Below are 18566 nucleotides of genomic sequence, written 5' to 3' on the forward strand. Positions count from 1 at the left end.
GCAATCCCTGCTTGTCTCTACCATCGCAGTGCGTTCACACCATCCAACCACGGTTCACACTTTGACGTTATCACATTAACTTTTAATCGCTTTCATCAAATAATAAAAAATAATGTTTGCCAAATTCCCTCGCCTGACCCTTTACTGAATTGAATTTAACACGATTTAATTTGGGTTAATTGAATTTATTTGCGGCAGAATATGCATACGAGGAAGTCTGAGGAGAGGATGAGGCAGACTCAGTGAACAGCTGCACAGCCTGAGGAAGGTCGTAGGTCAGGCAGTGGCAGCAGAAGGGAGAAATAGAGCTGTTACCCTGCTCGAGGAGCTCGATAAACATCATATTTTCACACTTTACAAATGCAGACTAGCCTTGGAAAAAAAATATATAAACGGAAGTTGAAATAACACATGCTGGTAGTCCATTAGAGTGTGACTCCTGTCTGATGGCGGCTGCCTCTGTGACACCGTTAAACAGAGTAAAACAGCTCTACGGTGGCTCTGACATACGGACATCTCAAACTGGATCAAATATGCATCAAGTAGAGATTTATGTAGGTGTGATGGGAGTGATGCTGCTTGAGAAAGAGCATTATCTCTGTGTAGGAGTGAAAAACAGACAAGCTGAGGTCATGCAGACTTTGGGAGGGCATAAAAGTGTGCACGCTCTCCAGCGTTCTCACTGATAAATAATGGTGTTGGGTCCGTCTTTCTGACTTGTTTGTCCTCCAAACATGTACATTAAGCTGCATTAGCTGCATTGAGAGTGGTTTTAGAGCTATTTTGTGAAAGGCTGGTGGATGTTTCAGGTGCTTTCATCAAGGATGTTTCAACTAATGTGGGTGTAAGTAGAAAACAACAGCACTGCCAGTTTTGCAAGAATTCTTGTGTCAACACTTCCTCTGTCTCTCTGTCTTTCTGCATCTAGTCAAGACAACCATTTTGAACTACCAGAGTCCCACCACCGGCCTCTTCCCGGTCAAAACATGCTCCACCTGCAAGGAGGCCAAGGTGCGGGACTCCCTGTACTGTGCTGCTGCTGCCTGGGCTCTGTCCATGGCCTACCGGTTAGTGCACAAAACACACACAAGCACTATCACAGATTAACCATGCAGGATGCTTTTCCTCCCTGCAGAATTAAATGTGTATTAAGTACCCTGGTTCATCCTTAGCTTGTACTAAAGATAACTGTGGGAACTGAAGCTGCACTAAGAAATGTTAGCCATAGAAAAACTGACACCACTCACACTTGACAGGTTAACACACCAAACTGTGCATTCACTAAGCAACAACCTTTGTCCTTGTAGCGTAGCTGCTAAGCTTTACATTTGCACCTGGCACATACTTACAGTTAAAAATGGTAACAGGTTAATCACTTCAGACCTTTTATCATTTTTGACAGCTTCTTGATTTCACATACGGGAAGACAAAACAGGTTTATTTCTAGTCGATCTTGCCGCCTGTAATTAAACTGTAGCTTGCAGATGTTATCAGCTGTAGCTCCCTAGCTTACTATAATACAATATCATATGTAGTAATGTACTGAAAACAGAGGCTAAATTTACATGCCAAAAAAGACAAAAAATAATTTAAGCACGATGACTAACCTATATACTGTATCTGGTGGTAACGAGTGTGGTTCCGAAAATCCATCAGCAACATTAGCATCTCCGACTTGCATCCACAAAGTGGACTAGCTTCATTAAGATAACTGGTAACCCCATATACTAAAACGTTTAGTAAACGATGTGCTCCTTCACATTGGAAGTAACACTTGGCTACTGTTGTAGACAGTAAGCTAGTTAGCTGCCCATGCAAAATACTTTAGCTTCCATTAGAGCAGATAGCTACAGACTTGTTCATGTGTTTTGGGGTTTTTAAAAAGCCTACAAAAATAAACAGTATTTTTTAAAATGGTCATAAACCTAAATTTACATTATGAAGATGGTGCTGGTGCATTTAGCCATTGAGGTAGAGTGATAGCTTGCTGCTAGAGTAAAGGATAAAAAGACATGTGAATATGTAAGTGAATCATAATGACATTTTAAATCCCATAGGCACATTTCATGTATCAGTTTTGGTGACTTTAACCTCTAATTTTTGTTTACAAAATTATCCGCAGGAGAGATTAGTATATCTGTCTCGTTGGTAGAGGTTCTGTGCAATAATATGTATGTAAGGCTAGAATATACCGGTATTAATTTGTCTAGTATCACAGCTTAAGTGACAGTAACACTAGAATTGATGGATGGATCATTTAAAGTTGGTCTAAAGAGAATCATGTACCGAACAGTCTGGGAATGCTCACTTACAGAGGCTTGTGGGCGCCGTTCCTCAGCTTTCTGCCCTCTGTATCCCTTCTTTTCGACTTTTGGTTTTCTTCAACTCGCTTATTTTTCACGCTCTCTGATTCTAATCTCCAATCGGCCTCTGTCGTTTGAAGGCTTTGCTTTTTAAACACACCGGGATTATTGCTTGAAGGAGCACACTTTAGAATTTCGCTGAGAACCGGCGAAAGCCCCAAAACTCCTTTATCAACTGTCCCTGCACTTGATGCCTGCATTGCTCTGTGATTAGTTTCTAGGGAGAAGAGCACTTCCACAAAATGAGCCTGTAATAGGACAGAGAGAGGGGAGAAGGGACGGAGAGAGGATGCAGACAGGGAAGAAAAGGGGAGAAATGGAGCGAAGGAGATGGTAAGGGAGGAGAGTTAGGTTGGTGAAAGGAGAGATGAAGCAGGGGGCGAGATAAGGAGACAGGGGGCAGGAGTGGAAGATGGAGGGACTGAGTGAAGGAGTGAGATTGAGGGGAAAGACGGAGGGAAAGAGAGGGGTAAAAATAGAGAGTACTGCAGTGATGTGACCAGCGGCAGATCCCACTCATCAGTCATGGCTGCCTCCTATTAGAATTGTCACTGGGATTTAATTAAGATAATTCTCATCTGACAGGCCTGGCTGCTGCCATTACTTACTGCTGCTGTGTGTGAGTGTGTGTGGATCTGCTCCTCTAAGTAGACATGATAAGTTTTATCCATCACTTTACCCGGTCATATTTTACTCTTTATTTTATTACATTTTATATCTTATATTTATTTATTTCTTCAATAGCGTCAAGTACAAAGACGACTTTCTAATATCCTCTTGTAGCCGTCTCAGCCATTGTATTCTCCTGATTGATCGTAATTAAATGTGAAGAGCTGGGTATGTTACTGTAACCCCCCGGTCACTGTTGGATCACCTCATGCATATTACAATGCTGAGTTCTTGTATCCCGGTAATGAATGCACGATGAAGGGCGTTGGTAGATGAAAGCTGCCTGCTGTATCCTCCGCCTGCGATCGGGTTTGATGTGGAGGGTCACATCGAGCAGGCAGTGTGATTAATGTACAGTGCAGTGCAGAAATTTAAACAAGTTTCACCTTTCCTCTGTCGATACTCAAAGTCATTATTAGCCTGTCCTCTGTAACGTGCATCTGAGACCTGCCGCTCCACTGGGAATGTGCTGATTTTCACTGTAGTCAATACAGCCCTAATTGATCGGCATCTGAGATTATGCCTTAAAAACACCTACACAGTGAACACCTGTCGAGGCTTCAATGCTTCTTCACAAGTTTAATTGTACTGCATTTTTGCTCAGAATTAGGAAGGACACATGTGCAAGGCTGTTTTAAGGTACTTGAGTTTGTCCGCACAAGAAGAAAATACAGACAAATTGTTGCCTCATTAGGCCGGAGATATTCTTTCTTTTTAACCTTTCGTTCGCTAACACAACCAGCTGCGACATGAGCATAATTGTTCACATACTTGTCTATGCACTACGCGTGTTCCTGGAGGATACATCTACGGGGCACACCAGAGCGCTCAGGCCGTATGCAACTACCGTATGTGCGGGATGTAAACAATACAATACATGCTATGTCAATGACAGCTTTTGTGTGTTATGTGGACAGACAACACCATCAGCACCGCCCCCGCTAAGTTTCTCCAACATGTTCCTCCTTAGTTAGCCATTTAGTTCGTTTAGTTTTGGTTTCCACGTCTGCTTCTAAAGTTGAACTTCTTCATCTTTCTCCAGCTCTTTTGACAGGCATGTTTGTCACTGTGCAGTGGCAATGACACATCCTACAGATAACTGCGGACTCGGTCTATCAGCTTGTCTTTAGAACTATTTGCCATTGTTGTCCCTGCTGCTGTGTTGACCCTGTCACATCCCCTCTGCCTCTACACTGCCCCTACTGTTCATGTGCATAATGCATCTTGAGAATGCGTAGCTTTAATTTTTGAGGACGTGTACAGCAAGTATACGTCCGGCATAGACCTGAAATCACATGAGAAAACAGGGGATTGACATTGTCAAACTAATCAGCACCACATGGACTCATTTGGGAAAAGTAATGTCCATAAACTGACTGCAACCCACAAGGAAATACTTATAACGATTAATATTATTGTTATTATGATTCGTGTGATTATGAGACAAGTGGACCTTGTATGTGATGAATAACAATTACTGAGAATCTTCTTTGTAGGTGGTGTCAGGTGTGGATATTGGTCTGCCCCTCAGTTCATAGTTCCTTCTCAGTTATTAACTCAAAATGATTGTAATCTGACTTATATACATCAATCCTTATCTCTTTTTATCAGAGTTAAGTATAGAATTTGAAAAATAAACCCTTCAGTTTATCTGTGTCTCTCTCTGAGGCCGACTCAGCGCAGCTGCAGAATCATCTGGCACAAGAGCCCTCGATTGACGTAGCTGGTGACCTGGAAGACCTAAAGGCTATTTCAATTTGGATTTCTCATCTCAATTTTTGCTTCAATTACTAACCAGCTATGAACTATGAAACATTGAAGATGACATTCAAAACTATGAGTGCAGAGGATGTTATTGAAGAAGATACATTTATTAAAAATTCTGTCGGGCTTGGATTTTCAGCTGTATTTGTTCGAGACAGAATATATGGCAAGAGAAATGTAGCAGAGTAGGCAGGCTGAAGCACACTGGAAGTGCTGGTTGACCCCCGGCTCCTGCAGTCTTAATGTCGAAGTATCTTGGGGCAAGATACTGAACCCCAAACTCTCCCCGTAGGCTCTGCCATCGGTTTGTAAATGTATGTTAATGAATACGGGTTAGATTCTGATGGGCACCTTGTTTGGCAGCCTCTGTCAGCAGTGTGTGAATGTGTTTGTAAAAGGGTGAATGTAACATGTAGTTTAAAGCGCTTTGAGTGGTCAGACACCGATAGAGATGCTGTATAACTGCAGTGTATTTAACATTTACCGTTGCCAACACAGCTATGGGAGCATGAGAACTCAGCTTTCTCATTGAACATACCATAGTGAGGAACTGATTGGATATCCACACACAGTGTAGTAAAAATGTCCTTAAACTGTTGTTCATGTGTTCATTCACTCATCTTTTGTCTTTTCGTCATGTGTTCCTCCTGTTCACCCCTATATCCAGACGCATTGATGACGATATGGGGCGGACACATGAATTGGAGCATTCGGCCATCAAGTGCATGAGGGGGATCCTCTACTGTTACATGAGACAGGCTGATAAGGTGAGTTTTTAGCTCCTGCTTTCACACTGCACGTTTGCATTAACAGCACCCCTCAGTCGCACACTATATAAGGGATCAAACATGTTCCAGAGCTTTAGTCCTTGGGGCTTAATAACAAGCAATCTGTTAATTGCCAACTGATTTTGCTCAAAGAGGCAAATTTCACGCCACGTCTGCAGGAAGCCTGATGCATGCTCATGAGAAGGATTTGAATGAAAAATGCTAAAACAAACCGTTTTATGTTCCCACAGCTGAACCAGATGTGTCCCCCTTTTTTATTCCTCATGAACAGGATCTTTTAATAGCGCAGCAGGCTGGCGTGTCACCGTGCTCACGCATGTGTACACGGTGTGCCTTTGAAAGCCATTCTGTTTCATCTTGACTCGACCTTGACGACCTAATTTCGGGGAGAGCTTTCCTGTGTCTTAATTACAAAGCTTCGTTTACACAGTTAATTACACAGAGCAGCGTTCGTTACGGCCCCGTCTCCAACAGTTACAGAGAACATGGCTTTTATAATGGAGACGTGCCACGGGGCCACTGCTGGGCAAATATCGGAGCAAATACAGCAGCTGGGCCCTGCTTATAGACTGTATATTAGAAAGGGACGTAGCCACCTTGACGTCAATCACTGGTTAATGAACCCACCTTTGAAGCCTCGAGTTCTGCAGTTTACCCGTTGCCATTTAGTTTTTTTTGTAGCCAAAGCGGTCATATTTAGACGAGAGGGTGAATATGCAGTTAGCATGATAGCGACTTGTCAATCACATTTAACCACGGCCTAAAGCATACCCTGTATTATCATCTAATTTACTAAGTAGGTGCATAATTTACAAAATGAACATCATGCTGTATTGAAGAAGACTTTAAACTAGTGATTAAGCCCATAAACTCATCATGAAAGTGCTAACTTAAGTAAAAAATCTACAGAGAAGAAGGCTCACTTTGCCATCTGGTAAAATATATTTGAGATTCTTTTGAAACCAATAGAGTCGCCCCCTGCTGGCCATTCTAGAGAATGCAAGTTTCAGGCACTTCCAAATTGGCTACATCCACTTCTTATATACAGAACATGGCCTTGCTGTCTGTAGCATATGTGTATAATATAGCGCATAGGGAACTGAGGTCAGTCTGTCAGTTGGTAGCCACAATGCTGAAACTGGTGGCTGGGGGTGTCAGATGAAGCGATTAACTGCACGCTGCCTTTGTTTAAATTTTCCAGGGCAAAAATTTAAAGTGAGTGATACATATGACTGTTAAAGAAAGCAGGAGGAGATTTTTCTTTGTCCACAGGGGGCGCCAAAATTAACACAAACCAAAGTTCCTCACAGCAGCTTTAAGACACTGAAAACTTAACTACTATATACAGACCGGTGAATATGAATAAATATTAAAACGTATTAATATATATATATGAAAAAAACTAAGAACAACAGCACTTGTAGACAGGAGGCAATAGTGCAATGGAGAGTGCAAGTTGAGATAAATATGGTTATGAATCAGGTTGTTATGTACAAGAGTTAGTTTTTTCACTGCTCTTGTGTCAGGCTTTGCCACATCAGGCAGCAGTTTTCCGAATAAAGGTCTTTAAACACTGCATGCTTCCTGCCCAAAACCACACGGAAGACAAAAAAAGCCAATTAAGAGCCGATATGCATTCCCACATGAGTCATTGGACCCCAAAATAGTGGCCAAATAAATATTAATGTAGTTTTAACGTAATAGATTGAAGCTTAAAAGTTTGTGTTGAAGTATTTTTCTTCACTGCAGGCTTTCTGAGCTGCTGCTTTACACTGACTTTTTCCTTTACCAGGAGTCGTGTTTGAAAATCAAATGCATCTCCTGGTAATTGGTTGGATGAGACACAGGGTGTTTGTGCTGGCAATAGATTCAAAATAAATGCACGAAGGCGGACTTGTACTATTTCCCATTACTGAGTGAAGCAGCAGGCATTGAAGTGTTTCTCTAATTTGAAGCTCATATTGGCGCATTGCAGCACTCGAAACAATAAGCAAGATGTGGGGCCTCTCAGAATATCCCCCGAGTAGAGCCACTTGACACTGTGGCTCTGCTGGAGCGACAATCAGAGAGGCCTCTACACACAAGTAGGTTTTATAGAAACACAAACAGCTGTACCTATTGTGAGCTGCTGACTGAGGTAAGTCACACACACACACACACATTAGCCGCTGTGGGATGGCAGGAAGTGGAGCAGTTTGTGTAAAAGTAGGACAGAGGGTCTCCACTATGACCTGACGAGGTAGGCAGAGGTAGATTGCTGGAGGAAATAATAGATGAGAGAGGGGGGAATCTGAAAAAAGAGATAAAAACACAGAGAGCAGGAGGTACAACAGAGAAAAAAGAAAGGATATTAGAAAGTAACGGGAACAGAGAGGTAGAAGTGAGGAGAGTGGGAGGGCGGGAGGTAGAGAGAGAAGAATGGAGACAGCGAGGGGGGGCTGATGATTGAGAGAGCAGAGAGAGAGGTGGAGAGAAAAGAAACAAACGAGGGAAAAATGGGACAAAGGGCCAATTATTTATAACTCTGCACGACGGGGCTGGAAGCCCAGCTATAATTTGGCGTGTAGTTGATTCAATGTTGCACACATTCACAAACACACACACACGTAAAGCCACCAGCAAAACCACAGAACAGATACCCGCCCAACATGTTGTTCACTGTTTTATATGTTTGCTGTAAAGCAACAAGTTTGATTGCCTTAAATCTGACCCGCACATGCTCCCGAGCAGACCGTTTTATGCTGTACTGTGTATCTGCTCAAAGGACACACCTACTGTTTACTGTTTCAATTCATTTTATCTGAAAGCCAACAGATTACATGCAGCAGGCCTTTTATACACTCAAGCTGTCCTTCAAACTCAACATGTCTATTGTTAAGCACAGAAATACATATTGCATTAAAAAGTTTGAGCCCAGGATGTTCAAGCAGAAGAGATTTAGAGTCAATGTGAATTAATAAAAGATGCTGAATCAAAAAAAATGTAAAAACTTAACTATAAAGGTCTGACATAGAAAATGTCTGGCCCCTCTACACTTCACGTTTTCACCATTCTGGCCTTTCTTTGAAGGTTATTGAATATACCAGAGGTACAGTATGTGTGACTACAGTGTTCATGGATTTTTGTCATCCTTCATTTCAGTAAGTTGAACATTGCAGTTATTGTTCCATTGGAGGCCGCTGTGACTCACGGCTCATTGAAATTCAAAGCCATTTCTCCTGCAATAACACATTCAAAATATTCACATATTTGAAATAACTCTTCTAAGCTTTTCAGCGTATTATACAGGTGATACATTTAGTTAAATAACTTCTGGTGTAGGCAGTGAAAGTATTTCAAGTTTCACTTCTCACAGGAGAATCGACAGGAAGTAAAGCACCACCAAAAGTAGTAGGAGTATTTTGGACTGAAAAATGTGAGAGGAATTGAATCCATGTTGAAGTGCTGGGTCTGAAAAAAGTTTTAGGGGCAATAAAGTGAGATGTAAATGAGGGCTAGGACTAAACTAAAACAATACTGCCTCTGGAATATAACAGACATTACAGCAGAGATTATGTTCCCAGAGTTAGGTTATTCGATGCGTTCAAGGGTTCTAATGTAGAATCTGTAGGCAGGGACATGGATATTAGGGCTGGCAAGTGTTCTGGTTCCAGTAATATTGACCAATCACGTATCAGCAGGCTGGGGCGTATGCAGGAAAAACAGTCCGTGTGGAGAGCAAAAGCAGGTGGAACGTAATGTTCCGTAATGACTCCCATCAGCGTGATCTGACGATGATTTAGCTTCTTATTAATCTCTGTAAACAGACATCTGCATGCTAACAGCTAACTATCCGTTCTACATAAAAAATTCAACTTGAGATAAATTCCATGATGCAGTGTCACGAAAGCCGTTCAGCGTTAAGATTTCCCGACTTCCTCGAATGCACCAGAAATGATCGATCCGACCTCCGTTTAACAAAGGAGCATTTTAAAAGTAGTTTTCTTCTCCTCTTGAGGACAGACCTGACAAAGGTTTATTTTTACAAATGTCGGCAAAGGTAAGACCCATTAATTAAAGTAAATCAAAGAAAAACGGAACAAAGGAAGTCGTTTATCGCTAACCACCGGTTACATGCCCTGGCATGTTCACCATTGTGCCCAGAGGCTATATTCTCGTCAGACTATAACCAATGGGATCCAAGATTGCTGCTAATGTGATAAACTGTATGTTTGGTGAGGAAATAAATATCTTTCCCTCTCTCTTCTACTTTTTCCTCCTTACCCTCGACATCTCTATTTAATTGTTTCCTCTCTGTCTCCTTGCATCTCTCGCCCAGGTCGAGGAGTTTAAACAGGATCCCAGCCCCTCCAAGTGTCTGCACTCAGTGTTCGACGTTGACACCGGTGACGAGGTTTACTCCTACAACGACTACCACCACCTGCAGGTCAGCCAGCGCACAGACATGTGCATTATTTGCATCACTAACTATCAAAAATATCTAGATGGAGCGATCATCTCTACAGAGGTTAAAGACGCAAGCTTTATTGCATGTTAGAAGCTGTTATAGAAACTGTAAGATTAAAGAGAACAATCCCACCATTCTCCCCTGACATGATATCCCTGCTCACATGTCTGGTGCTAGACAGATATTTCTGGCTGTGGTCAGAGAACTGACTCCACGAGATGTGAACCATGCTTAATATAAATGAAGAAAGGGATGAACAAATTAGACATTCAGTCTGAGTTTTTATTGTTAAAATGCCCATGAAAAATGTCATTTCTTCGTCCCTCTGCTTGGCATGTAGAGACGGTTGGAAAGAATTGACTTGACCCATTTGACTCAGAAGTGGATGTGCATTAAACCGGCACTAAAACAACTTATTCTCTGATTGACTCTGTCAGTTGTATTGACAGAGTCAATCTGGTGTGCAACGTTTGGATGGAGGCCGCATTAAGAGTGATGGGTGGCCAATACGTCGAGAGAGCGAGATAGAAAATCAAAATATAAATAAGTCCTAAGGGAAAGAATAATTATTACTTAAAATATGTAAAATTATCTGCCAACAGAAAAAGACAATAACACAGGGAAAAGCATTAATTGCCTTTATTTAAGATATTTAATCTTCATTAGATGACATTTTTTGAGCCAGCTGCATAGATGTTAAACACATCCTGTATTCATTTCTTGGCTGTGATTTTCTCCAACATCTTCACTATGAATTAAATTGTGTAATTGATGATAGCAGTCCATTGCCAGAGGCCAAATAGCTAATATTAAGCTCATGTCTTAGTCTGAACACAACAAAATCAACTGTATTGACACATTTGCAAATATCACATATCTGTTCACTCTGTCCCTCCCTCTGTCTTTGCTGCAGATCGATGCCGTTTCTCTGTTCCTGCTGTACCTGGTAGAGATGATCTGCTCCGGTCTGCAGATCATTTACAACACTGATGAGGTAAACAACACCCTGAAACACTGCCAAGGAGATCGATTCAGGACATTAGGGAGTTAAGCCCTGTCCTGTTTATTGCTCTGATATTTTCTGGCTAATCCACTATCTGCAATCAGTGTGCAGCTTAAGGCCCTGTAGGTTTAAAACATCTTCCTTATCTTATAAAGATTATTATACATTAAACAACAAAATATTCCCTCACCTTTATTTTTTATGCTCAACATGTATTCATTATTTGTACTTATGTAATTAAACACATGCTTAGAGATTGTCCAGATGGGGGGAAACAAGTTAATGGAGCCATGTGCAGGATTGAATGGCATATATCGATTAGGTGACTGATTGCAACCGACTGACAACCGCTCCTTTTTACCTGCCCCTTAAAAAATGTAGGAGAACCCACGATGGCCTTGAAGCTTGAGCTAGTACTCATTGCCTCCAGTTTTTTGGGGGGGAGCTTTTGGTTGCCTTTCTTTGTCAGACCGACAGCAACCAGCCTCCCAGGACACAGCTGTTTCTCTTGTAAAAGTCTATGTGCACTTTTGTTTTAACCCAAACCATTTTGGTCTATGGTATTTCTTTATTTGGGCATTCATTGTCCTGATAGGGGGTATCCTAGTGATTTATGAAGTCCCCTGTTTTTGCTTATAGCGCCACCTACAGGTAGACTTTTAGGACTTTTAGAACCAAATACCTGCAGACTAGTCAAATCAAGTTTATTTAAAAACAACTCATGTTGACCAAAGTGCTGTACGAGCAAATGCATCCACATACACAATATCACACTGATTATACTAAATTAAATAAAATAGAAGAATAAAACAGATAAAACCAAAAACAGGATAAATACAAAAGAATTGCTTGACGGTGTGAGATAAAATAGGAAGAGTCCAGCTCAACTGGAATCGAAAGCCATTGAGAAGAGATGGGTCTTTAGCAGGGATTGTGACAAGTGACTGAGCAGTTTGTATGTGGATAGAAAGACTGTTCCATAGCTTAGGAGCAGCCACCGCAAAGGCACGATGCCCTCTGTTGTGAAGTCTAGATCTTGGGATTTCTAAGAGCAAGTGGTTGTTTGACCTAAGTGCTCTAACTGGGGTATAGTATTGCAGGAAACCAACAAGATAAGACGGAGCCCTTCCATTTAAAACCTAAAAACAACCAACAAAATCTTAGAATCAATGCTGAGCTGGTGAAAGCGGCCAGAAACTGGCTTTATACTGTCATGCTTTTTCCTCCCAGTTAGCAGACGTGCAGCAGCGTTTTGCACGAGCTGAAGGGCCTGCAGAGACGACTGTTCTACACACACACACACACACACACACACACACACACACACACACAGAGTTACAGTAATCAAGCCAGGATGTAATGAAGGCACGGATCAGTCTTTCAGAGATAAGGCTTTACCTTAGCTAAGAGTCTCAGCTGAAAGTCTCTTAGCTAAGGTAACTATAAATAACCTTTATTTGACATGCTTTGGATCATAATCATTTCATCATAATCACATCATTTGATCATAATCTGATCTGATGAACAAACCTCCTAAACATCAGCATGTAAGCACTCATATTAGCATGCTACCATTAGCATTAGCATTAGTATGTGTAATGCTACAATACAGCTAGTATTTAGTGTGATCGTTAAAGAGCTGCTAGCACAGCTGTAGTCTTTTAGTCTTGTTTCTTCATGGATGACTTGACAAAATGTGTGTTTGACATATAAGGCATTGTTAAAGTCTGCAGTTACGTATTTTAAAGCAAATAAATAGAAGAAATAAATTCTTGTGTTTAAGAGAAAGCTTTTTATGGTCTGTAGACGTGCAGATTCCTACGCTGAGCTACTATACTGAGCAACTCAATTTATTCTAAAAGAGATTATGGGCCCTAATGTTGTTTATTAAATTAAGATTAGGTGAGTCTACCTTCAGAGTACCTAACCAAACGTTGTAAAGTAAGACTAAAGGGTCTCTAAAGCCACTTATATGTATCCTAAATCCCCCGTGCAGATCCTGGAGCAGACACAAACGCAGCATCGGGGACAGTATCTCATTTTTATAGCCTGGCTCACATTTATATTTTTCCTGAGCCGCTCAATTGACTTTCAAAGGGAAACGTTTAGATGATTTCATTGTGGAGGTTTAAATGTCCTCCTGGGAATCGAACCGGTAACATCTTCTTTGGCAGCACACCAGCTCAGGCTATTACTGAAGCTCTGCCTCGAATGGTTTCCTGTGAGTTTGATGTATCTGTCCGGTGCTGTTTTTTTGCTCTTTTTCATGTTTGGCTCTCAATAAAACAACGCGGCGACTTGGCTGTTAAGCTTACACACTGTGCTGTTTATTGTGTGGCCCTGAGGAGCCGTTGGAACTTCATTAATTCTGTTAGTTTTTATAGTCTGCTCATTCACAGCTTTACTTACTGCCACAGAGCGGGGAAATTTGTGCCGCCGGTAAGGGAATCCATTTGTTTACTAGATTGGGCTTATCTTAAGAAAGTAGGGACACGGTGAAACATTTTGCCACTAACCAATTAGTGTATGCACTTTGTTTACAGAGAGCCCTCCCTAATTACCTCTCATTTTTCCATTTCTCACTGCTGTTGGCAAACAAATTGACAATATAACTTTCTTTATGAGGGCAGTCCTGTTTGCAGAGCAGCCTTAATTTGCATGTTTAAACACTGCTTATTAGGTTGTGTAATTCAAGCTGAAGCAGGCTGCACCCCCATTCATCCTTCTATTAACAAACATCACATCCTGTGTGCAGCAGGATTCGTGACTTTCTCACTGAATGCTGTTTGAGAATCATTACATTTTAACTAATCGCATAATTATGGTATCATGTAATGGATTGTGGTTAGCTTTCACTGCTGGTGAAGTCCGTCGGCGTTTACGTGACTGAGCTGGAAGCTGCATTGCAGTGTTTCTTACTTCATGAGGTGGTATAGAAAGGCTGCTGCGCGTCCTCTGAGAAGATGCACTATCGACCTCCTTCACATGCCATTTTCAGTTTCATGCGGCATGAAATGGAGCGCCTCATTAGCCTGTGTCTGTGTTTTTTCACATCATACACGTGTAGGCATTGTGAGAAAGCAACAGCACACGTCGTATGCTTTCAAAAATGTACCCGAAACATCTCCCAAACACCTCCCAAAACTACAGAAAAGAACTTGCAGGGACCGTCGACTCACGGAGGGAGAAAGAGAGGCTTGTTTGGCCGGTGGGCAGTAACATTCATTAAGATACCATTAAGATACTAAAAAGTCCCCCTCGTTAATCACTGCGCTCATAAAACCCCAAACGAGAGAACCAGCGCACACCTTCCTCTCCTCCTCTGCCTCGTCTGCTCGCTCCCTCTCTCCCTGCCCTCCTTCACATGCTGGCCTATTTAAGTCCTACACAGGTTCTATCTGCTTCTCTCCATCTTTCTCCTCCACTCTCTCTCTCTTTTTCTCTCCCCCGCTTTGTCATTTTAGATTAAATCTCCCATCAGTCAAGCGCACACACACACACATGCACTTGCTACTTTCAGGCCTTTTTAATGATTCAGAGCCTTTAAGGCATCACACATTTTATGTCTCTCTCTTTTAGTTATGTTTTTTAAGGGGTGCCTATTGATTTTGACATGTTTCTCTCTCAGTCACAGCCGGTGTTTGCCAAACGAAGAGAACATTTGAAAACTCCCTCATTGTATAACCCCTTAAAATTGTGAGGCCGTCACTTTGTTTGGTGATGAACTCAAGGACACTGCGGAGGAGTTTTTACAGCCTGTAGTGAAAGGGCAACGTGCTGTTAATTCAGATTTTGCTTTAAATTGATGTTTTGATACGTGTCCGTTCAGTGTGGCGTCATGGGCAGTTGAGCTACAGCTTCACAAACTGCCACACTTAAATACCTGCTTACACCTTGTGTGCAGCTGCAGGCTGAGTTTGACCTTGAGTGTTGATGAGGAATCAGCTTTCTCGTCCACTTTAGTAACCTTTATAATGAGAGGGAGAGTTTTATACTTCCGCTCAGATCAATATCAAAGGTCAGACATTACTGTGCGAGAGCGTAGCTGCAGCATAAATTATGTACATACTGTTTGTGTGTCCCAGAACCTGTTTACTACCTGCAGCCCAGAGAGTGTGTGTGTGTCTGTATGTGTACAATTCTGGTGTGTGTATGCAGCAGTCTGTGTTGCATCCACTCCCAGTGTCCCCTGCCTTCCTGTGTTTGATGTGTGTGTGTCTGTGTGCAGGTCTCCTTCATCCAGAACCTGGTTTTCTGCGTGGAGAGAGCCTACAGGGTGCCTGACTATGGCATGTGGGAGAGAGGCAGCAAATACAACAACGGCAGCACCGAGCTGCATTCCAGGTCAGTCAACAGCTCAGCAACACACAGAAACTCTGCAAAATATATGCACACACTGTAGGCTGCAACTGCCAGATTTTAAGTCTCTTTAAAGGATCATTGCATATATGTTCAGCCTTATTTTCCTATCCTTATCATCCACAACCCTTGTTCTCTGTATGCAACTGCAGCATTGTTAACCACACCACCAAAACTACAGGCATGGTTTGACTGAGATAAGTTTTATTTTCTCCAAAGTGACACGGCGAAGTGTTTCTGTAAATTTCACCATTGCATGCAAGCCTTTGTAGTCTGTTGCCCATGCACTTGCAGTGTGTGTTGCAGAGAGTGTTTTAATAGGGAGGTTCAACCTTTTTTTCTATTCTCGAATAGAGAGAGAGAGACAATTATAATGACTTAACTTCTTATAGCTCCTATAATTGGACTAAAGAATGCTTTGCCAGTGCATAATAAAACAAAGGGGGCGCTGGTTTAGCTCAGCGGTTTAATCGCAAGTCCGATGAACAGAGGCTACAGTCCTCGATGCGGCATCCCCAGATTCGACTCCCATCCTCGGCCCCTCTGCCGCATGTCATCCCCACTCTCTCTTTCCTGTTTCCAACAATATCCACTTTCCTAAATACAAACAGTGTTTGCTGTGTAGGCCTTAACGAGATCCAGAGATTTGGGTCTGCTACACTAAAGGCTCTTTCACCATAAAGTCTGCCTGTTGGAGTAGGGGATGGTGAGCAGCCCATGTCAGAGGACTGCAGATTCCTGAACAAAGTGTAGGGGCGGAGGAGGTCTGATACAGACTGTGGGCACAGGGCATGGAGGGATTCATAGGTGAGGAGGAGGACTTTGATTGTGAGCCAGTGATGTTGTGGTGATGAGGAGTTGGTGCCAAAAGGAAACCTGTCAGATGATTTCTGCATATACTGGAGTCTGTCCAGGGCTTTGCTGGGTCCCCCGGACAGGACTCCATTGCAGTAGTTCAGATGATTGGATGTAATGAAAGCATGTACCAGGGTCTCTTCCACATAGTCGTTGACCAAAGCATCGGCAGAGTAAATTTAGTTCTGTAATTATGTTGCATGTGTAAGCTAACTGCTAAAGTCTGATGTGGTTAGCAAAGCAGGGCTTCTGCGTCCTCCTCAGTTCTTGACTCAGTCAAATGACATACTGTTTAGGTGTTAGATAGCGCTCCGCTAAATGTAAACATCAACACTTCAGGTGCATCACTGAGACAGAAGAGGATTAATGCAAAACCAACACCGAATTATCCAGCTAGACTCTTGCTAAAAAGCAATACTGTACCTAACATCAGGAAAGCTAGCGCCAAATAAATGAATGGAACAACTCACTAAACAACCACAGAAGTTTTCCCCTGTCTCTCTGCCGGCCAGTCTCATCTGTAAAAGTACCTCCTCTGTGTTCTCTGGTTCATAAAAGTATCCTCTAGTCTCCACCGTGAAAAGCAAGCAAGAGTCCAGCTGGATCATCCGGAGCTGGTTTTACATAATCCTCTTCAGAAAAATGATCGGTGCAGGCGTGTAACTGTCTCGGTGTTGTGCCTGGAGTGTTGATGTTTACATTAAGCGCCGCTAGCCACCCTAAAACCATTATCAATCAGCAGTATAAAACATGTCACAGCATGAAGGAAAACAAGTCTTATGGTCCCCACCGTGAACGGCACTTTGTCCTTTCCAAAATATTGTATTTTCTTTAGTTTGTTGTCTCTTCTACAAACTGCTGACACAAACAGCTGATCCGACACCATATGCCGTAGGCGTAGTAACACGTATGTGTTGCGGTCCACACAAAGTAATGCCAAATAAAGAGGCGGGGTGAATTATTCAAATATAGCGTACAATCGATACCACTATTGATTTTTAGGTGGGACGTCCTTTTAAGTAAATAACGTGTGGGATTGACCCTATCTGCAGCCGCATTAAGCCTAGCATCCGTGCCGGCACCGTGCTGACCGTCATCCACTGTATGAAGTACGCTTACTACTGATAAGTATCTCATACAACCCCACTTCAAACAAACCAAACTATCACTTTAAAACAATTTCAAGTCATATTTCAAGACGGCTTTAAGATTGGAAAAGAATAAGCGAGAAACAGAAATATGAAGGTTATAGTTAGAGAGGTTATAGAAGGTAAGAGAGGGAGAGGTGCACTGTGACAGTGTTTTTGGCTTCTGTTGTGATTGATTAAATATTTGTCCCGCGTCGTGAGGGGCCACACGGGACACAACAGAGGACTGCTGAACAGACTTGTTAATGTAATGAACTCAGACAGACGATTTACAAACCAGATCAAATACCTACAATGAAAATGTACTGTTTTTATAATTACTGACAATATAATCCGAAAGGAAATCTGTAAATTTGATTTTGAATGCCTGCTGTGAATCAAGGCTGATCTGTGTGTACAATACAAAATGTAACAACAACAATATTTGCATGTCTGATATTATTTATGTGTTATTACAGGGCCCAATTTCTTGAAATCTACTACAATTCTTTTTTGTTCAGAAAATCATTTCAAGGCCCAATTGTGAGTGTTTTGAAAGTTCTTCTTCTTTGTGTCTATTTGTGCAAAGGTTTCTACTTCATTGAATGTCAATGTTTGTCCTCAGCAACCCAAAAAAAGAATAATCATTTTAATTTTGTGGGATTTTTCATTGAGAAAAGGACCATGGTAACACATGGGATTTAATACCAAGTTTGAAAGCTGCCTTGTACGTGGTGTGCTCAGGTAGCATTAAACTGTCATATCCTCTCTTCAGAAAATACTTTCTTTAAGCAGCTTTCTTCAGTATAAAGCAGCTGTCCTCTTGATAGGTCCGAGTGTTGTATTAAAACTTAAGGTGTGGCTGTTTGGACCACAGAGATGAGTGATGGATGGCAGCAGAACTCAGCGAGAGCAGGCAGGGAAGCAGGTTGTAGCAGCTGCCAACCGGCCATGTGTCAAGATTTTCATTTACCACAGGGAGGATCTGAGGTAGAGAGCTGCTCAGGCCTTTTTTCATTCAGAGCTGGAGGCTTGTTATTCCTCTACTTTTGACAGCCACTCCTGCCCATGGAGAGAAGAGTGAAAGAGTTGAGGAGGAGTCCTGCATGATATTTAACTGCCCAATAAGCAATGGAAAATAGCCAAAGAAGACAAGGTCGTATAAAACCCCAAGGACTTTCTGTAAAGTAG

At 42.0% G+C, this 18566-nt stretch overlaps 1 protein-coding gene across 3 annotated transcripts in view; it reads left to right on the top strand.

Annotated features, from left to right (window-relative positions):
- The window catches only part of phkb (phosphorylase kinase, beta), a 128560-nt gene that overhangs the window by 18601 nt on the left and 91393 nt on the right, over positions 1-18566 (top strand). For all 3 annotated transcript variants that reach the window (XM_069676780.1, XM_069676709.1, XM_069676629.1), the window contains 5 exons: positions 929-1067; positions 5464-5563; positions 9903-10010; positions 10945-11025; positions 15263-15378. In XM_069676780.1, coding sequence (XP_069532881.1) covers positions 929-1067; positions 5464-5563; positions 9903-10010; positions 10945-11025; positions 15263-15378 — 544 coding nt within the window. The remainder of the gene's footprint in view (positions 1-928; positions 1068-5463; positions 5564-9902; positions 10011-10944; positions 11026-15262; positions 15379-18566) is intronic.

This window comes from Semicossyphus pulcher, unplaced genomic scaffold, assembly GCF_022749685.1.
Source record: "Semicossyphus pulcher isolate SPU_LCO1_2020_fin unplaced genomic scaffold, fSemPul1.0.p SCAF_1, whole genome shotgun sequence".
NCBI classification, from domain to species: Eukaryota; Metazoa; Chordata; class Actinopteri; order Labriformes; family Labridae; genus Semicossyphus; species Semicossyphus pulcher.